At 37.1% G+C, this 23,005-nt stretch overlaps 1 protein-coding gene across 1 annotated transcript in view; it reads left to right on the top strand.

Annotated features, from left to right (window-relative positions):
• CDK17 (cyclin dependent kinase 17) overlaps positions 1–23,005 on the top strand; it is a 115,752-nt gene that overhangs the window by 46,306 nt on the left and 46,441 nt on the right. Inside the window, exon 2 of the mRNA XM_008004314.3 lies at positions 18,663–18,809. Within this exon, the coding sequence (XP_008002505.1) occupies positions 18,692–18,809 (118 nt within the window). The 5' untranslated portion in view covers positions 18,663–18,691. The remainder of the gene's footprint in view (positions 1–18,662; positions 18,810–23,005) is intronic.

Raw genomic sequence — 23,005 nt, 5'->3', positions numbered from 1 at the left:
AAAAAAGAAACAGCAGAGACTGCGCTGCTATAGTGGAGTGGGTAGGAGTGGAATGGCAGAAAATGAGGTTAAAAAGGAGATTGGCAGACAGGCCACTTATGAGGCTTAAGAGGACCTCATAAGCCATTTAAGAACTTTGGGTTTAACTGTTGAGTAAGTGCCAGTCATTGTAGGGTTTTGAAGAAGAGTGATTATGTTATTTGTAATTTAATATGTTTTCTCTGGCTGCTATATAGAAATACACTATGGGCAGTGGGGCAGGGAGAGCAGAGGTGTTGGGGTGGGAGCAGTTAGGATGCTTGAATTTTTTTTTCTTAAGAGTTGGGGTCTCACTCTTATTACCAGGCTGGAGTGCAGTGGCGAGATCACGGCTCACTGCAGTCTCAAACTTCTGGGCTCAAGTAATCCTTCTGTCTCAGCCTCCTGAGTAGCTGGAACTTCAGACATGTGCCACCCTGCCTGGCTAATTTTTAATTTTTTTTTTTTTAAGAGAAGGGGTCTCACTATCTTGCGCAGGCTGGTCTTGGAACTCTTGGCCTCAAACAGTTCTCCCACCTCAGCCTCTTGAGTCACTGGGTTTACAGATGTGAGCCACCATGCCCAGTGGGATGCTCTAAATGTTAAATTCTAATCTAAGAGATGATGAGACTGGGCTTAGATCAGGATTTTAGCAGTTCACGTGGTCAGACTCTGGATACATTTTGAAGGCTTTGGTGATACATTGATTGTGGAATGTGAGAAAAGGAAAGAGCAAATGTTAGACTATAGTTACCATCCATTTACTGCCATAGTGAAGACTGCAAGGGGAGCAGAGTTTGAAGGAGTAGAGATACATGTGCTATTTTCTTCTTGAAATCTGTCTCTCATGCTAGATTTTAATTCTTCAGTAGTTAGCAGGTAAAAGAGTTGCTTCCTAACTCTGGAAATGTGCTACTGTGGAAAGAAAGTTAAGTTGGGATCCCAAAGGTGAAATTTTAAGATCTGACTCTCTCAGAGGCTTGGCCAGATCACTTCACTGTTTTGAGCCTCTTCAGGCTCTGTTTCTTTAATCATAAAATAAATTGTTTGGCCCAGGTTGTCTCTAATGTTTCTTCAGTTGTCAGAATTGGTGTCTCTGTCCATTCTGTTTGGAACAGCATTGATTACTCTTCTTACTCGTCTACTTGTTAACTGTAAGCATTCCTCAAGTTTCTGACCTTCCCTCTTGTTACACATACCCTTCCTGGCTTCAGTTGGTTTTATATAAGTGCAACTCTCAGACTCACACTTTAAACATTGACTTTTTTTCTGAGTTCTAGATTAAATTTGTTCCAATAGATTCGATCCTTAATTTACTTTTTTCCCCCAAACTTATCTTCCTGTGCTTAGCCATTAGTAATTTTGATTATGGTTACTGTTATTACTAGCCATTACCTTTCTTATTGAATTATTAATGTTCAGTTTACTAAGACAGGTTAACTGAAATTCAGCTTGGGAAACTAACCCAGCAAATCTCACAGTGTGATTTGTGATCCTGAGACACTTTCAGAAAGCCCACAAGGTCAAAACTTAATTTTCATAATACTAAAATATTGGCCCCCCTGCCTTTTAAACTCTTGACATTTGCCCTGGTGGTACATATGCAATGTGTGTAAAACTTCTTCTGGTTCCTTATTTCAAAATCATGGCAGTGGCATTCTTTACTTCACACATACAGGGAAAAAAACAGAAACAGTTTCACTTAAGAATGTTCTTGATAAAGGAGTAAAATTTATTAATTTTATTAAATCTCACCATGTCTGTCTTAATATCTGTGTGATGAAACTGGAATAAGACATTTCTGCTACATAGTATAGCCATACAATGGAGTAGTAAACATCCATTTAGAAAGATGATGCATAGCTACATTTATTTACATAAATGGATCTCCATGAAATAGTTGAGGGGAAGTAGCTGAAATGTAATACTTGATGGGAAAACAGCCTATGAAACAGCATGTGTGGCCTCATGGAATTCATGTGAATGTATTTATGTATGTTTTTTGGAACATTAGGTTTTGTAAAGTGTTAAAAGTGTCATTGATAATACGTGGCCAAATACATTTGGAGCGTCAGTAGTACTTATTAGTATATTAAAAGTCTCTGCAAAATTTTATAGTTTTTCTACTTTATTAGATTTAGCTTTCCAGATTTGACCAAACTATTGATAGTAGTGGGACAGGTGGTTTCTATGATGTATGAATTCTGTACACCACTTTTAATACCTTTATATGGGAAAACAAACAGTATTCATTCCCAAAAACCTGTGTCTGATCCAATTAAACTATTTCATAAACTCTGATACTTTAAAAAATTATCATCTATTTGAGTAGCAGAAGAGCTGTAATTTGAAATGTTATCCCTGAAAAGCTTCATATTACATTTTTGCTCTTGATTGGGTCACATTTTTCTGTTTCTTGGTCTCTAATTTTTTATTTGCTGTCAGACATTGTGAAAAAGGACAGTACAGACTGAAGTATTCTGTCAGGTCACTAGTGTTAGGGGCTGAGCCGGTTCAGTTTGGGATGGGACCTTGTTGCAGTTTTACCACTGGTATCACATGTTGTGAAGGCAGAATGAGGACACTCCCTTTATTAGAGTTTGGGATCTGAGCACCTGTTTGATTCAGGAAATCTCGCCATCCTTTATAGCCCACCCCAGCCTTTATAGCCCAGTTTGTTGTACTGTGGGAGATCCCTCTTTCACAGCCCAGCTGTTGGCATTTTGAGCAGCTGGGACTTTTTTTTTTTTTTTTTTTTTCTTCTCTCTAGCCCCACTTCTGGCTTCAGTACTCACCTCTGGAGAGAGTGCTGAACTAATACCCTGCCACCTTCCTTTGGCAGGCATGACCTTGCACTTAGTGAAGGCCCTGTGCCACTTGAACAGGGGTTTCTCTCAGCTCTCCGGCCTTGTCCCCAGCATTTGATGGTCCCATCGCCTCACCTTCCTTTATTCAGCTTCAATACTTGGGAGAGATCCTGTTAGGAAAGTGCAGATTTGCTTTGTGAACGAGGCGTCTGAGATTTTAACCTATCTTGCTAGCCCCCATGTTCCCCTTGAAAAGTCTGTTAAAAGTTGGCTAGTTTCCCCCTGCTGTTGCAGGTTCACTTCTCCTTTCACCATGATCCCAGCCCTGTTTTCTTTTTCCAGAAAGGGCTTGTTCCTCTAGAATTTAGTTGATTTATTTTTTTTGCATCCTCAGCTTTCTGAATTTAAAAAACTATGATTTTATAATTTGTCTGGCTCGTTCTTATTGTTAAGCTGGGAGCAACAACAGTCTTGTGTGAGCGTCTACATCATAACCATGAAGCACTAATCCTGGTGTACTCTGTTGTGTTCAGCATAATTGGTATAGGTCATATTGAAATTATTTAGCCAATTCTTTCAGTAAAGCTCCACTCAAATGAAATATTGGCCATATTTAGGCTTGGTGGAAAACTGATATAAATGCCTGCTAACACAATAGTTAAAATTTTTTTATTGTGGTAAAATATACCTAACAAAATTTACCATTTTAGTTATTTTTAAGCATAAAGTTCAATGACAATTAAAATCAAAATTTTGTGTAACCATCACAACTATTTCTAGAGCTTTTTCATATAAGTAGAATTATACAATATTTGTCATTTTGTGTCTGACTCAGTTCCCTTAGCATAATGTTCTCAAGGCTCATCTATGTTGTAGCATATGTCAGAACTTCATTTCTTTTTATGACATTGTATATATATGCCACATTTTGTTTATCTGTTGATTGGCCGGTTGTTTTCACCTTTTGGCTGTTGTGAATAATGCTTCCATTAACATTGGTATACAAGTATCTATTTGAGTCCCTGTTTTCAGTTTTTCTTTTTCTTTTCTTTTCTTTTTTCTTTTTTTTTTTTTTTTGTATATCCCTAGGAGTAGAATTACTGGATCATATGATTATTCTGTGTTTAGTTTTTTGAGGAACTTCCAGTTTTTCACAATGGCTACACCATTTTACAGTTGCATCAGTGTTCCGGTTTGTCCACATCCTCACTGACACTGCTTTCTGTTTGATAATAGTCATCCTAGTGGGTATGAGGTGGTATCTCATAGTGGTTTTGGTTTGCATTTCTCCAGTGAGTAATACTGTTGAGCATCTTTTTTTGTACTTATAGGCCATTGGTATATCTTTGGTGCAATGTACATTCAAAGCCTTTACCCATTTTTAAATTGGGTGTTTGTTTTTTGTTGAGTTGTAGCAGTTCTTTCTGGATATTAAACTCTTATCAGATACATGATTTGCAAGTATTTTATCCCATTGTGTGGGTTGTTTCACTCTCTTTACTATCACTTTAAATTTAAAGTCCAATTTTTTGGGGGGTCTTTTTTTGTTGTTGCCTGTGCCTTTGGTGTCATATTTAAGAAATCATTGTGAAATCCAACATCAGGATTATTTCTTCTAAGGGTTTTATAGTTTTAACTCTTATATTTAGGCCTTTGATCCATTTTGAGTTAACTCTTGTACATGGTGTAAGGTAATGGTCCACTTTCACTCTTTTACATGAAAACATCCAGTTTTCCCAGCACAATTTGCTGAATAAACTGCCCCTTCCCTATTTGGTCCTGGCATCTTTGTCAAAAATCAGGTGTTAGAGTCTGTGTTTGGGCTCTCAGTTCTATTCTCTTGGTCTGTATATCTATTCTTATGCCAATACCATAATGTTTTGATTATTGTAGCTTTTTATCTTTTTATTAAGTCTTGAAATGAAGACAGATGAGACCTCCACCTTTGTTCTTATAGTTCAAAACTATTCAAAGTTCCTTGGAATTCCATATAAATTTTGGATATCATCTTCTTCCCTTTTTTTTTTTTTTTAATTTGAGACAGGATCCCACTATCACCCAGGCTGGAGTGCAGTGGCATAATCATAGCTCACTGTAAACTGAAACAAATTTTAGACTATGTTCTTTTTCCGCAAAAGAGCACCATTGGAATTTTGATAGAGATTGCATTAAATCTATAGATTGTTTGGATACTGTTGACATCTTACTAATATTAAATCTTCCAATCCATGAGTATGGGATATACTTTCATTTATTTAGGTTTCTTTAATTTTGTTCAATAATATTTTATAATTTTCAGCATATAAGTCTGTCACTGCATTGGTTAAGTTTATTCCTAAGTGTTTTACTGTTTTTGATGCTATTCTAAATGAATTCTTTTTAAAATTTCCCTTTTTTTTTTTTTTTTTTTTTTTTTTTTAAGATAGAGTCTCACTCGGTCACCCAGGCTGAAGTGCAGTGGCCCAAACTCGGGTCACTGCAAGTTCTGCCTCCTAGATTCACGCCATGCTCCTGTCTCAGCCTCCCGAGTAGCTGGGACTACAGGCGCCCACCACACGCCCGGCTAATTTTTTGTATTTTTAGTAGAGACGGGGTTTCACCATGTTAACCAGGATGGTCTTGATCTACTGACCTCGTGATCTGCCTGCCTCAGCCTCCCAAAGTATTGGTAAAATTTCCCTTTCATGTAGTTCATTGCTAACCTATAGAAATACAACCGATTTCATCATGGCAGTTTTCTTTCTATATCTTAAGGAAATTAGTTTATTAGCTCTAACAGGGCTTTATTTTTGGATTCTTTAGGGTTTTCTTCATATGAGATCATGTCATCTCTAAATAGCGATAGTTTTACTTTTTCCTTTCCTATTTGGCTGCCTTATATTTCTTTTTCTTGCGTAATTGTTCTGACTAGAACTTCCAGTACTATGTTGAACAGAAGTGGTGCAAGTAGGCATCTTTGTCTTGTTTTTTATCTTAAGAGAAAAGCTTTCAGTCTGTCACCATTGAATAGGATATTAACTGTGGGTTTTTATATACGGCTTTTTCATGTTGAGGAAATTCCTTTCTGTTCCTAGTTTATTGAGTGATTTTATTATTAAAGGGTGTTCAATTTTGTAAAATCCTTTTTTTTTTTTTTTTTTTTTTTTTTTTTTGGCTAAATCAGTTGAGTTCATGTGGTTTAGCTCCATTTTGCTAATGTGTGATGTATTACATTAGTTGATTTTCTTTTTTTTTTTTTTTTTGAGACAGTTTTGCTCTTGTTGCCCACGCTGAAGTGCAGTGGCCCAATCTCGGCTCATTGCAACCTGCGCCTCCAGGGTTTAAGCGATTCTCCAGCATCAACCTCCTGAGTAGCTGGGATTACAGGCATGCACCACCATGACCGGCTAATTTTGTCTTTTTAGTAGAGATGGGGTTTCACCATGTTGCCCAGGCTGGTCTCCAACTCCTGACCTCAGGTGATCTACCCGCCTTACCCTCCCAAAGTTCAGGGATTACGTGCGTGAGCCACCGCGCCTGGCTACGTTAATTGATTTTCTTATGTTGAACCACCCTTGCATTCTTGAGACAAATCCTAGTTCGTTATATATTCACTTGGTATAATCTTTTTAATATACTGCCAAATTCAATTTGTTAGTATTTTCTTAAGGATTTTTGCATCTATATTTATAAAGGATACTGAGTTATTTAATTTTCTTTTCTTATGATGTCTTTGTTTGGCTTTGGTGTCAGGGTAGTGTTGGCCTTATAGAAGTCAAGAAGTGTTATCCCCTCTTCAGTTGTTCAGGAATAGGTTGAGAAGGATTTGTTAATTCATCTTTAAATGTTTGGTGGACTTTACCAGTAAAGTCATCTGGTGGTCCTGGGCTTTTTTTTCATTGGAAGTGTTTTATACTGATTGTCACCTCACTTCTTTGGTATATTTTGGTCGTCTATTTCTTGTTAAGTCAGTTTTGCTGGTTTGTGTGTTTGTAAGAGTTTGTCTGTTTCATTAAGCTATCCAATTTGTTGGCATATAATTGTTCATACCATCCTTTTATAATCCGTTTTATTTGTGTATATTTGGTAGTAATGTTTCCACTTTCTGATTTTAGTCATTTGAGTCTAATCTCTTTTTGTTAGTCTAGCTAAAAATTTATTTTGATTTTTTTTTCTTTTTTTGAGACGGAGTCGTGCTCTGTCACCCAGGCTGGAGTGCAGTGGTGTGATCTCGGCTCACTGCAACCTCAGCCTCTCGGGTTCAAGTGATTCTTCTGCCTCAGCCTCCTGAGTAGCTGAGACTACAGGCGCCTGCCACCATGCCCAGCTAATTTTTGTATTTTTAGTGGAGATGAGGTTTCACCATGTTGGCAAGGATGATCTCGCTCTCTTGACTTCATGATCCACCTGTGTTGTCCTCCAAAAGTGCTAGGATTACAGGCGTGAGCCACCACGCCCGGCTTTTTTTTTTTTAAACAGAGTTTCGCTCTTGTTGCCCAGACTGGAGTGCAGTGGTGCAATCTTGGCTCACTGCAAACTCTGCTTCCTGGATTCAAGCAATTCTCTTGCCTTAGCCTCCCGGCCACTCCGCCTGGCTAATTTTTTTTTTTTTTTTTTTTTTTGGTGATAGAGTCTCACTCTGTCACCCAGGTTAGAGTGCGGTGGCGTGATCTCAGCTTACTACAACCTCCACTTCCCAGGTTCAAGCGATTCTCCTGCCTTGGCCTCCCGAGTAGCTGGGACTATAGGCGTGTGCCACCATGCCCACCTAATTTTTGTATTTTTAGTAGAGATGGGGTTTCACCGTGTTGGCCAGGCTGGTCTTGATCTCCTGACCTTGTGATGTGCCCACCTCCACCTTCCAAAGTGCTGGGATTACCGGCGTGAGCCACTGCACCAGGCCATTTTTTGTGTTTTTGGTAGAGATGGGATTTCACCATGTTGGCCAGGCTGATCTTGAACTCCTGACCTCACACGATCCACCCACTTCCCAAAGTGCTGGGAGTGTAGGTATGACCCCACTGCACCCAGTCTCTTTTAGACAGCATTTATGTGGATTGAGTTTTAAAAATTCCAGTCTAACAGTCTCTGCCTTTTAATTGAAGAGTTTAATCTATTTACATTTAAAATACTGATAAGGAAGAACTCATTTTTCTAGTTAGCTATTGTTTTCTGTATGTCTTGTTTCTAACTCCTCAATTTTTTTTTTTTTTTTTTTTTTTTTTTTTTGCCTATTTATTGCACTTAGCTAATTTTTAAAATAGTGTACCATTCCAATTCCTTTGTTTTTTTCCTTTTCTGTAATATGTTGTAGTTAGTTTTTTAGTGGTTACCTTGGGGATTATAGTTAACAACTTAAAATGATAGTAACCTCATTTAAATAATACCAACTTAGTAGTGTATAACGTCTGCTCCTGTATATCTCTATCTCTTCCCCTTTATATTGTTATTGTCACAGATTACCTTTTTATATTTTTTGTGCCCATCAGCAGATTTATAATTTTTTTTTTTTGCCTTTTAAGAGAAATGCAAATCAAAGTCACAATGAGATAACATCTCACACCAGTCAGAATGGCAATTACCAAAAAGTCAAGAAACAACAGATAACTGGCAAGGTTGCGGAGAAATAGGGACGCTTTTACACTGTTGGTGGGAATGTAAATTAGTTCAACCATTGTGGAAGACAGTGTGGCAATTCCTCAAAGTTTTAGAACCAGAAATACCATTTGACCAGCAGTCCCATTACTGGATATATACGCAAAGGAGTATAAATCATTCTGTTATAAAGATACATGCATGTGTATGTTCATTGCAGCACTGTTCACAATAGCAGAGACTTGGAATCAACCCAGATGCCCATCATTGATAGACTGGATAAAGAAAATGTGGCGCATGTACACCATGAATACTATTCAGCCATGAAAAGGAGCGAGATCATGTCCTTTGCAGGGACATGGATAAAGCTGGAAACCATTTTGCTCAGCAAACTAACACAGGAACAGAAAACCAAACAACTCATGTTCTGACTTATAAGTGGGAGCTGAACAGTGAGAACATTTAGACACAGGGAGGGGAACAACACTTACTGGGGCCTGTCGGAGGAGGGTGGGGGTAGGGAGAACATTAGGTAAAAGAGCTAATGCATGTTGGCCTTAATACCTAGGTGATGGGTTGTTAGTGCAGCAAACCGCCATGGCACGTGTTTACCTATGTAACAAGCCTGCTCATCTTGCACATGTACCCCAGAACTTAAAAAACAATAATAAAATAACTAGAGAAACAAGAAAAGCAGAAAGAAGAGTTAAAAACCAAAAGTGCATGAATACTCTCTTTTATAATTACCTGTGTAATTACCTTTACCAGTGTTATGTCTTCTTATGTCCTTTCATTACATCCTGAGGGTTTCCCTTTATCTGTCTTGTAGAGTAGGTCTACTGGTGACAAACTTCTTTGGCTTTTGTTTATCTGGAAATTTCTCCTTCATTCTTGAAGGATAGTTTTTGCTGAATATAAAATTCTTGGTTGACTTTTTTTCCTCTCTAGATTTAAAATGTTCCATTCCTACTGGGGCCTGGTCATCACAGTTTCTGATGACACATCAGCTGTCAATCTTACTGAGCAGCCCATGTGTATGTCTAGTTGCTTTTTCTTGCTGCTTTCAAGATTCTTTATTTGTCTTTGGGTTCCTACACTTTGGATATAATGTGTCTCAATTTTGTATCTCCTTTGAATTTTTTCTTGGATTTCACTGAAATTTTTGGATGTATATATTCATGTCTTTCATCAGGTTTGAGAAGCTTTTCACCATTATTTCTTCAAATATTTCCCCCTTTCTTTTATATTTAGGGGCTCCTGTGCTGTGTATGTGGGTACACTTGATAGTGTCCCTGTCCCATAGGTTCATCAAGCTCTATTCATTTTTCTTCATGCTTTTTTCTTTGTATCCTTAAGACTGGTTAATTTTAATTGCCTAGTCTTCAGATTTGCTAATCATTTTTTCTGCCTGCTCAAATCTGTTGAACCGCTCTAGTGAATTTTTAAATTATAGTTATTGTAATTTTTAGCTTTGGAATTTTTGTTTGGTTCCATTTTATAACTTCAGTCTCTTTGTTGATATTCTTGTTTTGCTCATACATTGTTCTGATTTCTTTCAGCTCTTTGAGCATATTTAGGACAGTTGATTTAACATTTTTGACTAGCAATTCCAAATTCTGTGCTGCTTCAGGTTTCTGTCAAATGCTTTTATTCTTAATGGGCCATGTTTCCTGTTTGTGTGCTCTGTGGTTATTTGTTGAGACCTGGCTACTGTACTACAATGTGATAACTGTGGTTATCAGATTCTCCCACTCATCAGGCCTTTTGCCTTTCTTGGCTAGTTGAAGGCTATTGTCATCCCTTTGTGACTTTCCAAAACCATTTTTGCAAACTGTTTTTCTTGTGTGTGTAGTCGCTGAAGTTTCTATTCCATTATCTCTGTAGTAAGTCAGTGACCTGGCAATGATATAACAATATGTGGTTTAAAGAAGGTGCTGTCTTGTTAGATCTTAGAGTAGATGCAGATGCGCCTCCCCTGCCCGGTAGCCCCAGAGGGCCTAAATAAAGGCAAACATCTGCCTCTGTGCCTGTCTCTCAGTGATCCACCAAACTGACCAAATATTCAAATCTGAATTTTTGGAGGACAAACTTCTACCACTGCCTGCTGTGGCACTAATAAGTCGCTCCAGAGATGGGGGCTGCTATTCCCTACTGTCGTGGCAAAGCTGAGAAATGGGGAATGGTAGCTACTGGTTTGCCCATGTGGGTCTCCTATCAGGATCAGTAGTGTCTGCATGAAGCACTTTCCTGGTTGTTTTAAGTGTCTAATTAGGTTCCATACTTGGAAGATAGTTGATTCTTGTTGTTTTTCCAGTTTACTGGTTGTTTTTGGTACAAGGACCAAGCTCTAGGGCATTCTTTTCTCTGACATTTTACACCTCAAGTGTCACAATAAACTAATATTGTCTTTCTCATGATGTTTATGAATGGAGGAAGATATTTGGTACATTTCTTTTTTTCTAGTTTGTGTGTTTTGCTATTCATACTATCAAAAGAAAAGAATCAGCCTCAGATTTGAACACATCAAGGATTAATTTTTTTTTTAGACAGAGTTTCTCTCTTGTTGGCCCAGGCTGGAGTGCAATGGCATGATCGTGTCTCACTGCAACTTCTGCCTCCGGGTTCAAGTGATTCTCCTGCCATAGCCTCCCAAGTAGCTGGGATTACAGGCATGTGCCACCACACCCAGCTGATTTTGTATTTTTAGTAGAGATGGGGTTTCTCTGTGTTGGTCAGGCTGATCTTGAACTCCCGACCTCTGATTATCTGCCTGCCTTTGCCTCCCAAAGTGCTGGGATTACAGGTGAGAGCCACCACACCTGGCCAAGGATTAAAATTTTTAAGTGTTTGTTTAAAAAACCTATAGTATGATTGCAATTTTAATTCAGTGTTCTGTCAGTATTTTGTGCATTCACTTCATGGGTTTTTTTCTTTTCTTTTCTTTTTTTTCTGAGATGGCGTCTCGCTCTGTCACCTGGGCTGGAGTACTGTGGCATGATCTTAGCTCATTGCAACCTCCACCTCCCAGGTTCAAGCTATTCTTCTGCCTTGGCTTCCTAAGTAGCTGGGATTACAGGTGCACACCCCCATGCCTGGCTAATTTTTGTATTTTACTTTGTGTTTTATGCAAATAACAACATTGTCTCTAGTGAAAAAAGTTTAAGTTTTAAACATTGGTTATTCCTCATTCTGTATGATCAGCTTACATGTCCTGGAGTGTGTTCGGTATTTGTCATGACTTAATTATTGTGGGGAAAATAACAGAGTATTTGCTTACATGCCGCCTAATGAGTTCACTTTTTATACAGTAGTTTTTATTTATAGTCATAGTTGCTGAAAATGTTATGAAGAAATAAATCTGTCTTTATCTCTGTTTGATATTTCAGAAAGACTGACAAAAGCAACATTAAGTGGAAAAACCTTAGTTTCCCATATAAATCCTAGATTTTATTCTTCACAATACTTGATCTACGTGTAAACTTTGCTTATTTACCTAAAGAAAAGTCATTTAAAAATAACATTTAGCATTTCCTTTAATATTTTGCAATTATTAGCAAAAAACTGTTTTAAGAATATTTCAAAAACATAAACAGTGGATTGCCACTCTACTACATCCTTTTATATTAGAGTAGCTTGAATATAAGGTGAAATTGTATCCAAAGAGTTTCTTACTGCAAATGCTGAGAAAACCACACTGTAACACCATTTTTACAAGTAAAGACTCATACCGAAACGTCTAGTTTGGGGGTATTTATAGCTGTTATCGTCTTTAAAAACAGTGTATGGTATGCATATTTTTCTATTCCCAAGGCCCATCAGTTGGCATTCTACATTATCTGTATTCTTTAAGTAAATAGAATACTTACCTTTTCGGGATAAAAGAAACATAAAAACTTTCCTTAATTGTATAGCAGATAATCCAAGAACAAGTTTAGCCCAAGGTGAAGTAAGATAATACATTATATTTGCAAGTTCCTTTTATGTGCTTATTGTTGAGAACTGATTTTTGAACATTTTCAACTGTCTTTAAATAGAGAGTTATATGCTGTCATTCTGTTACCCTTTACTGCCCTTCTACCATTTTAAATTTGATCTAAGTATTACAGAAAGCTAACAGTGTTTTTGGCATCTAGAAAAACATTAGTTTTGCAGTATACACATGTACATATATGAGACATGTGTGTGTATACATGTGCAATATGTGTGTGTGTATGTGTGTGTGTATATATATATGGTAAGTGCTATGAGTAAAAACTAAGGATAAAGGAATAGAGTCAGAAAAGGGCCCTCTGAAGAATGACATTCACACTGAAATGTGAACATTTAGTCGTTTACCATTAAGTCACATTGTTTAATCTGTCTTAATATTCATAGAAACGGTAGTGTAGGATAATGGCCTCCAGATTCATCCGTTTATTCTAAGCAAACTAATGTAGAAACAGAAAACCAAATGCCACATGTTCTCACTCATAAGTGGGAGCTAAGCAATGAGAACACATAGAGGGGATCAACAGACACGGGGCCTACTTGAGGGTGAAGATTGGAGGAGGGAGAGGATAAAAAAACTGCCTCTTGGGTGTTATACTTATTACTTTGGTGACAAAATAATCTGCACACCACAGAACCCCATATATGCAGTTTACCTATATAACAAACATGTTCGTGTACTCCTGAACCTAAAAGTTAAAAAAGAAATGATAATGTAAAGATCTTAATAATCTCAAACATTTTTATTAAACTGATAAAATATTTTAACCAAACTCTTGAGTGTTCAAATTTTAGATAATCAGTAATTTAGCACTGCCCTATTACAGTAAATATTAAAAATTAACCTTAAAGCCAATGTAAGTAGTAGTAAGTAGTAGTTTTTAATGTAAGTAGTAGTTTTTACATCACAAAAGGTGTTTTTAGCTTAGCATATGTGCTTTTGTTCTCAGCTAACGAAAAATGTTGATATGCACAGTTCTACTTAAAGATGATTAGAAATGTCAAGGAACCTATTTCATCTGGGAATATTTTTTCTGTAATAATGATCTAGGCTGTGGTAATGAAATTCTTTATTATCTGTGTTTACAAATCACTGTAACTTAATTAAAGCTTTACAATTATACCACAGATTAAAAATAGGAACAATTTGAAGATAGGATTTTATTTGAAAATTTTGTAGTAAGGTTTAGCTTTATAAGTATTTTTCTCTTGCTTTTAGGAATTAGAAATAACTTTCTTATTCCTGACAGAATATAAAATAAGCATAGTTAAAATTGTTTTATAGACAAGGATTTTCTTCACTCTTTGGTGATGAAATAAGTGCCGTGCATATTATTCTGAGTTAGAAGCACATAGAATGTCCTCTGATATATTGTTCAAGTGCACTATATGAAGAAAAGATTAAGGTTTATGTGATTCTATTTTTTTCTTTTGGACTCTCTTAAAACCATGAAGATCTACTTGATGCTCCATATCAGCATTGTCCAGTAGAAATGTAATGGGCACCCCATATGTAATTTTTAAGATTTTTGTAGGCATATTTTTTGAAAACTTTTTAAAAGGCAGTTAATTTTGGTGATATTTTTTACTTAACCAAACATCTAAAATATTTTTCAACATTATTTTATTTATTTATTTATTGAGACAGAGTCACTCTGTCACCCAGGCTGGAGTGCAGTGACACGATCCTAGCTCACTGCAACCTCTGCCCCCTGGGATCAAGTGATTCTCATGCCTCAGCCCAAGTAGCTAGGATTACAGGCGCGCACCACCATGCCTGGCTAATTTTTGTATTTTTAGTAGAGATGGAGTTTTACCATGTTGACCAGGCTGATCTTGAACTCCTGGCCTCAAGTCATCCGCTCACCTCGGCCTCTCAAAGTGCTGAGATTGCAGGCATGAGCCATTGCACTTGGCCCTCAACATGTTATTAATGTAATAGTTATTAACCTTTTTTTGGTGAGGGATAAGAAGTGTTATTGTCTGAAGCCACTAAGGTTTTTTTTTTAATTTTTAAAAAAGTTGTAAAATACACGTAACAAAATTTACTATTTTTACCATTTTGAAGTGCAGTTCAGCAGTATTTATTTCATATTTTTCTGCATCTTTCACCATTTTCCATCTCCAGAATTCATTTCATCTTGCAAGATGTAAACTGTACCCATGAAAGCATAACTTTCCGTTCCTGTCCTTCCCCCAGCCCCTGGCAACCAAAGTCCACTGTGTATTTTGCAGTTGGAGCACAACTCAGTTTGGACTACATACTTTCAAGTGTGTCTACATACATAATAAGTGCTTATTAGCCTGCTGTTGGCTACAGTTTTGGACAGCTCAGTTCTGTGCTGTAATAGATGCTGAATCCATTTATAGTTGATCTATGTTACAGAATATTACTATGTTATATGAATTAATTCTGTAGTTACATTTCTGTAATATTTTATTATTTGGTCCTTATTTGTCATCCAGAACAATAGGCAGGTCTGGTGGTCAGCAAAATGATCATTCAAAAGTGGTGTGGCAAGATTCTGAAGTGGTGATGTCTGTATAGTTGGATACGCATTAGTGACTAGATGCCTGTGTTTGAGAAAGCTGGAGTCGGAAATGTTGGTAGTTATGAGCTACCATCTCTTAGGACTTGTTGTTGGGGCATGTAGATTTCTTGGAGTGTGCGTTGGGAATCCCCAAGACCAACCCATCATGCTTGATTTGTTCGAAGGACTCATAGAAAAGCTGTTAAACTCATGGTTATGAGAAGCTGTTAAACTCATGGTTATGATTTGTTATGGCTAAAAGATACCGATAAAAATCCACAAAAAGAAAAGGTATATAGCTTGAAGTCCAAGAGGATCCAGATGTGAGCTTTCATTTGTCTTCTTCCACTGGAGTTGCATGGGCTATGACAACATGCAAAGAGCTTTAACCAGAGAAGCTCACCTGAGTCTTGTGCAAGAAAATTACTGTGGATCTGTTAGGCATAGAGTGCTCATATGACTGACTTTAGTTACTCAATCTCCAGCCTCTCCTGCAGGTCCTTCCTCACCTGAGAAATCAGACTGATACAGTATGTGCAAAAGCCCCAGGCATACAAAACAAGCATTAAACATAATTCATATTGTTTATATAGATTATCTGATGTGATCCAAGGTCTCTTTTATACAGAGACACTCTTACCAGGCAGGATATTCCAAGGGCTCGGAGGTTATCTCCCAGGAGCCTCTCACAGACTAGTGCTTTTTTCAGAATGTGCAGTTAGAGTACCCCAAGCCTCCCTAGTTACTTCTTTACTGCACAGGGTGATTTGGGAGCCCAGCAAAGGAAGATGTCGCTAGTGTAAAGTCTTACAGAAACAAAGGGTAGATGAGAGTGGCAACAGCTCAGTACAACTTAAATATCTAATATGTTTAAACAAATGGCCTGAGTTACTGACTCAAGGTAGAGCTATAAAGGTTGACTATCAGAAGTAAAGAATAGCATTTAGAATAACCATACAATTAACAGATTTCTTAATTGGAATCAACTTCATGGTTTACTTTCTCCTTTAAATTCACCTTGCTTGGAAAGTGCATGTATTATCTAATCCACATCAAAACCTCCATTTCTGCCTATGATGGAGTAACTTGTAACAGACTAAAACTGCTGAAAACTAGAAATGCTGGGGGAAAAAATCATTTTGAAGGCATTGTAAAGGTTCTCCGTGAATCAACACTTGAAGAGTCAAGATTCAGAAGAGAAGTGAGGCAGACACACTCTGTGCTGGTTTTCCTCTTGATCCATTTTCCAACTCTTAAACTGTTGGGAGTAAGAAGATAAAAGCTGAGCAAGGCGTAAGAAATGAGCAAAAAACGACTAAGAAGTTGAATGGAGCTTTCAGTAGTTTGTTGTTGTTGTTCTGGCCCTAGGTTTACAGTTAGAATCTGTTGAAGAGCCACACCATAGAGTGAGGACAAATCAGAGGCCTACCAATCTTTATAGTGTCTGAAACCCAGTCTCAAGTCAGCTCAGTCTCAATTGGATTGTGTCAGTCTGCTCCTACAGAGACTGTTAAAAAAATAAAAATTAAATCCTCTCTGGAGGAAGGTGATATCAATCTGGAGGCTCTACAGTTTTTCTATACACATTTGTGTGTGATAACTCAATGTCTTACATACAATAAAAAATTACTAAGCATACAGGAAGATCAAGAGAAGAAAATTGACAAGAGAAACCGATCCACAGATTGTGCAGACTTTGGAGTTAAAAACAGGGACTGTAAAATACTGTATTTGGTTCATGAAAATAGATGCCAAGGTGGAGAATTTCACTAGAGAACTAGCATCTGTAGAAAAGAATCAAATGGAAATTCTAGAGCTGAAAAATACAGTAACTAAAACTTGGAGCACAACAGATGGGTTTAACTGTAGATTAGACACAGATGAAAATAGGATTTGTGAACTGGAGGATACATTAATAGAAAACATTTAGGAGCATAAACTTGACTTTAAACTGAGCTAAGGAATAGGAACTTTTCAATATTTCACCAAAGTGTATCTCACCAAAGTATGTCTCGTATTTTAGAGCATATAGGTGAAAAGAGTCCTTATTGAAGTGCAGTTGCAACTCTTGCTATTTTAATATGTGTTTAGTATTTTTTGGTATTTTTATAGTGGATTTAAAAAATTTATTAACATTATTTAAGAGACAGCATCTCATTCTATCACTCAAGCTGGTGTGCAGTAGCACATTCGTAGCTCACTGCAGCCTCAAATTCCTGGGCTCAAAGTGATCCTCCCACCCCAGTCTCCTGAGTAGCTGAGCATATAGGCAGATGCCACCATGCCTGGCTAATTTTTTTTGTTTTTTTTTCAGTAAAGACAAGTTCTCACTGTTTCCCAGGCTGGTCTTAACCTCCTGACCCCAAGAGATCCTCCTGCCTTGGCCTCCCAAAATGCCAGCGTTACAAGCATGAGCCACTATGCCCAGCTGGTTTCTATTTTAAAATATAAGTATATAATATGAAAGTGGTAAAATATAAAATTATTACTTATAAGTTTGTGATACCTCCCCCCAGCTTTTGAGCAAACAAAAATTATTCTATAACTAATATGCATAGATTACCTGTTCAGTAAACTCAGTTACTTAGAATAAACTCTTATACTGAAAAAATAAGCAAAACATGTACAGATATAAAATAGATATCCGGAGCTGGATGGTAAATCTCCAGTACTTTAACATAGAGGTGTTATGTGGCCCTTATTCTTGGTTGATTGGGATAATGGTTATAGCGTGCATGGCAATCTGGTAAGCCAGCTCATCACAGAAATACCAAGTTAGAAAGGAAATTGTGGGTCAAGAATTTGGGTTTGGCATGAGTACCTTGTTTCATCATATCCAAGACTCTACTGTGAATTATACCATTAATTTATGTACCCGTAAGAAAAAATACTGCCGGTTACATTTTGATACCATATTAATTGTGAGATACATTCTGATTTCAAAGATGTTAAAGTGTGGAGGAAAAAGTAAGTGGTAATTCTGGTTTTAAATCTTAGTTCTGTCATTTATTTGTTTGACATGAGTCAAGGAACTTCTTTGAGCATGTTTCCTCATGTATGAAAATGGGATAGTGTACTTAGCTTTTCAGAATGAGGAAGACTTAATTAGAGATAGGAAAGTATCTACTGTGTGTCGGGCATTCAGTACCAGCTAATTTGGCTTTCGTTTCTTCCTTCTAAAGCTTGGTTCTCTTAGGATGAAAGAGACACTTGAAAGCCTAACAAGGAAAAACAAAACCAAACTCTAATGTACTGGCTGTGTAAGAGCGTAAAAAGGAAAATTTCTTGTTGGAGCTGTTTAATTGTCAAACATTGTTCTTTGTCTTCCTCCATTACCTTACTCTCCCCCCAGTTACATCTGAAGATACCACTGGCTGGTTCCAATATGATGATTGATATTTATGTGATGGAACCTAAGCATCAAAATAATGTTGACATTTTACTAAAATGGCTTTTAAAATACACATTTTAAGAAAATTTCCAATCCTTCTAAACTTATTTGTGATGCTTAAAGTCCCACTCTTTAGTTTATAGAATTCCTGCTCTTCTGATGATGCCAAATAAATACAGCATTATTCAGAGTAGGTGGATCTTTTTTAAAAAGGGGTTGGATTTGGTGATATTTGGCAGAAGTGAGAATTCCTCATTATATTCCTATTTTTTAAATTTCCAGTAAACCCAGGTGGTATTTTTCTTTAGTGGTAAAATATATAGCTTTAGTTTTGTGTTTATTCTTTTCTTTCAGGATTTTTCAAGCCACATTCAATTGATAGGATGAAAAAATTTAAGAGAAGACTATCCCTCACTCTTCGAGGAAGCCAGACTATTGATGAATCATTATCTGAATTGGCTGAACAAATGACTATTGAAGAAAACAGCAGCAAGGATAATGGTAAATATTTGGCATAGGGGGAGATGCTTCTTCCTTTTACTTTATGAATAGAATGTAAGTATACGTTTTAGATAAGTTCATAATAGCTTCCTTTTGTTTATTTCTGTCTCATTCCATGGTTTCTTAGGAAATTGAAGACTGTACAACTTTTGTTTGCTTACTAACTGAAATATTTCCTTCTCACTCCAACATTACGATACCTGGTCCCAAACCCTGATGAATTGTTCTATTCCACATATCCTTCCATTTTTCACTAGTTCTTAAATAAGGGTGCATTTTGTAATATTATCTTGATTGTTAAATAACTAGTAATATTTTCGTTATTATAACCACAGTTAATACAGCTTAAAAGTGCATAGGAAGTGTGTGAAATTTCTGTTTGTGGCTTCATCATAGTTTCATAATGTTTCATGCATTTGACAGTGCTTTTTACAACATAAAGTAGTAGTATCCAGATGTTAAAATAAGAGCTTGTTAAATGTATTAAATACAAAATCCTGTTGAAATTTCTAGAGGAAGGCTACATACTCAAATCTGAAATAGCCCTAGGGATGTCATAATAATAACGAGGAAGGAACTTACATGACTGGCTTTCAGTGTGTCATGATATGCAGAGTATCTGGCAAATCTTCCTTACCTGTGCCTGAAATTCTCCCGTTAGAGATTTGTGGCAGTGGTTAGAAAGCATGAATACGCTTACCCCTTCCACTAGAATGCAAATATTTACGTTTTGACAGACGAAAAGGTATAGTGGAGTGGGCTCTGGACTTTTAAAATCATGGGTTTGGATTTTGGATACACTAATACACTTAAACATTTCCTAGTTGATGACTCTGGGTAAGCCATTTATCCTACCCAGGCTTCAGTTTTCTTATTTCCTTTCCTCAGAAGGGTCGTTATTTGCTCAAGGTTACCCAGCTCCAGAACCAGTACTTTAGAACCCAGATTTCTTCACTTCAAAGTCTACAGCATTGCTACTGTTCTGCAAGGAGCCTTTCATTCACTTGTTAAGGTTTTCCTTGATAACATCTACCTTTTTTTTTTTTTTGAGACAGTCTCGCTCTGTCGCCCAGGCTGGAGTGCAGTGGCACAATGTCAGCTCACTGCAACCTCTGCCTCCTGGGTTCCAAGTGATTCTCCTGCCTCAGCCTCCTGAGTAGTTGGGATTACAGGCATGGGCCACCATGCCCAGCTAAGTTTTTTGTATTTTTAGTAGGGATGGAGTTTCACCATGTTGACCAGGCTAGTCTTGAACTCCTGACCTCAAGTGATCTGCCTGCCTCGGCCTCCCAAAGTGCTGGGATTACAGGTGTGAGCCACCGCGCCTGGCGTCGTTTTGTTTTTGTCATGGTAGGGAGGAGAGGAAATTTAATATAATAATTTGGATATTATTTTAAATCCAAATTACATTTGGGTCAAATCTCAAAGATTACTTTATGATTTTACTGTTGTTCCTCTTGCCAGAGGACCTCCTCTAGATACCCAGAGCAAAATCCTTAATTCTCTTTTAGACCCCCTCATTGAATTTTTGGTGGGAAGCCCAGTGTGCTTACTTTTATGATAGAAGGGTCTTGCCAATGTGTTTGCCAATGATCAGGAATAAAATAAGCACAGTATGTATCATAGTGGATGGTTTCTGTGACATATTTTTAGTATTTGACTACAAGACAAATCTCTTTTCCTAAAGAGAAGGTATGAGTCAAAGAAAATGAATGTATGTTTTAGCTAATATTTTAGACCAATTGCATATTTTCTGGAATATTTTGGTATTAACTATCTTAAAACATGCTTTGTTTTTAACAAATGGTGAAAGATTAAAAATATTTGTTTTTTCAATTTGTATGTGTTTATTAAAACTTCTTTTATTACGGTAGTAACTTTTAATAGGTAGTAAAGAAGGGCAAATAGGTTATCTGTTGAGCTTCTTCTTGACCTGACTTACTTGAAGTAATACTTGAGTGTGTCGTAAGAGACATTGATTCCTCTTGGGTTACAAAGATTGCTGGTAGCATCAGCTACCATAATCTACTATTGCTTGTTTTCTCTCTGTAATAGCACATGGATTTCACCAACAGCTTTCACAGAGATTCTACACCTTTTTGGTCACCTGTCAGTGCCTAATAGCTGACTCCAACACATTCTTTTCTTGTGGAACATATTTTAGAGTATAAAAGCTGTTAGGTCACATACACAGATGCAGTCCATGCCAGAATTCAGAGAATATAGCATAATGAATGTCAAGTATATACTTTTTAATTGATCTTCTCACATACAATATAAGCAGTTTATGAAGCAAAAGTGAGCTTTGTTTAATGCCAAATAGTAGCATAATGCTAGCTGAAGGAGTAGGAGGAATATACAGTCATACATTGCTTAACAACGGGGATGAATTCCGAGAGATGTGTTATTAGGCCATTTCGTCATTGTGCAAACATCAGAGTACACTTAACAAAACTAGGTAGTATAGCTTACTGCACACCTAGGCTACATGGTACAACCTGTTAAATAATAGGCTACAAACCTGTACAGCATATTATGGTACTGAATACTGTAGATAGTTGTAACACAATGGTAAGTGTTTGTGTATCTAAGTATATCTAAACATAGAAAAGGAAATGCATTGTGCTATGTTACAGCGGGTACAGCATCACTGGCATCACTAGGCTATAGGAGTTTTTCAGGTCCATTATAATATTATGAGACCACTGTTGTATATGATGTCTATCATTGACTGAAACATCACATGGCACATAACAGTAGTTTATAATTTCCCTAAACTGCTTTTGGACCAATTTTTGATCACTTGTCTCTTGATTAGTCACAGGCCTAATCACAGTCCTATTACTCTTGCATATCTAGGCACATGACTTTCATGCATACTCTAGATCCAGAACACATTAATTGGGGGGTAATACTATAAACATCTTGGGAAAATTATGTGTATGATGCATTTGGTTATACTTATACCCATAATCTCACTCATGCATGTTCTACCTCTGTCCAAACAGAATGTGAGATATTATCTCTCTCATTTTGATAACTGAGTCATACTATGAAGGTTTTAACTCAGTTATAAATCTATAATATAATTCACATTATTTTGTCTGTTTATAGAAACTAGTATGTTTGCACATTGACAGGTTGGTTGAACCTAGGAATGAAGAATCCTGAATTTGTATTCAGTATGTTAAAAAAAAAAGTTGAAAGTTTGCAAATTTGGTTGATCTAAGGATACTGGCCTTACCATTACACCTTTCCCTAAATATGAATAAAATTTTTGCACAAAAATTTACAAACTGAAATGTACAAAATTTATTCTGTAGTGCCTGGAAGAAAAAGAATTTTGAGCCTATCAGGTTTCTTTTTACTAACTGAGAAGTGTTGAATGTTCAGTTTTTAAAAACCTGTCAAGGCCAAGCATGGTGGCTTATGCCTGTAATCCCAGCACTTTGGGGAGGCCGAAGTGGGCAGATCACTGGAGGCAAGGAGTTCTAGACCAGCCTGGCCAACATGGTGAAACCTGTCTCTACTAAAAATACAAAAATTAGCTGAATGTGGTGGCGCATGCCTGTAGTCCCCCAGCTGCTCAGGAGGCAGGAGAATTGCTTGAACCCAGGAGGCGGAGGTTGCAGTGAGCCGAGATGGCGCCCCTGCATTCCAGCCTGGGTAACAGAGCTAGACTCCATCTCAAAAACAAAACAAAACAAAAAAAACCTGTCAAAAATTAATTTACCTCAGTTCTTCAAAAAGCTAAACGTAGACTTACTATATGACCCAATAATTCTGTTCCTAGGAATATACCCCAAATAATTGAAACAGGTAATCAAAGTCTTGTACACAAATATTTACATTTGTAGCAGCACTATTCACAACAGCTAACGTGGAAACAACCCAGATGCCCATCAGCAGATGAATGGATAAACAGAATGTGGTCTGACGTAGAATGGAATATTATTCAATACATAAATGAAGCGCTATATGCGATAGCATAGATGAACTTTGAAAACTGAAAGGAGCCAGGCCCAAAATACTCTTATGATTCCATTTATATGAAGTATCCAGAATAGGTAAATCCATAGAGTCAAAAAGCAGATTAGTGGTTCCCAGAGGCTGATAGGGAGAAAAGACTGAGGAGTGACTGGTTAATGTGTATGGAATCTCCTCTGGTGATATGAAAATGTTTCGGAAAACAGAGG

The sequence above is a fragment of the Chlorocebus sabaeus genome, chromosome 11 (genome assembly GCF_047675955.1).
Source record: "Chlorocebus sabaeus isolate Y175 chromosome 11, mChlSab1.0.hap1, whole genome shotgun sequence".
NCBI lineage: Eukaryota > Metazoa > Chordata > Mammalia > Primates > Cercopithecidae > Chlorocebus > Chlorocebus sabaeus.
Note: the sequence above shows the minus strand (reverse complement) of the source record. Positions and strands in the feature narration are given on the sequence as shown.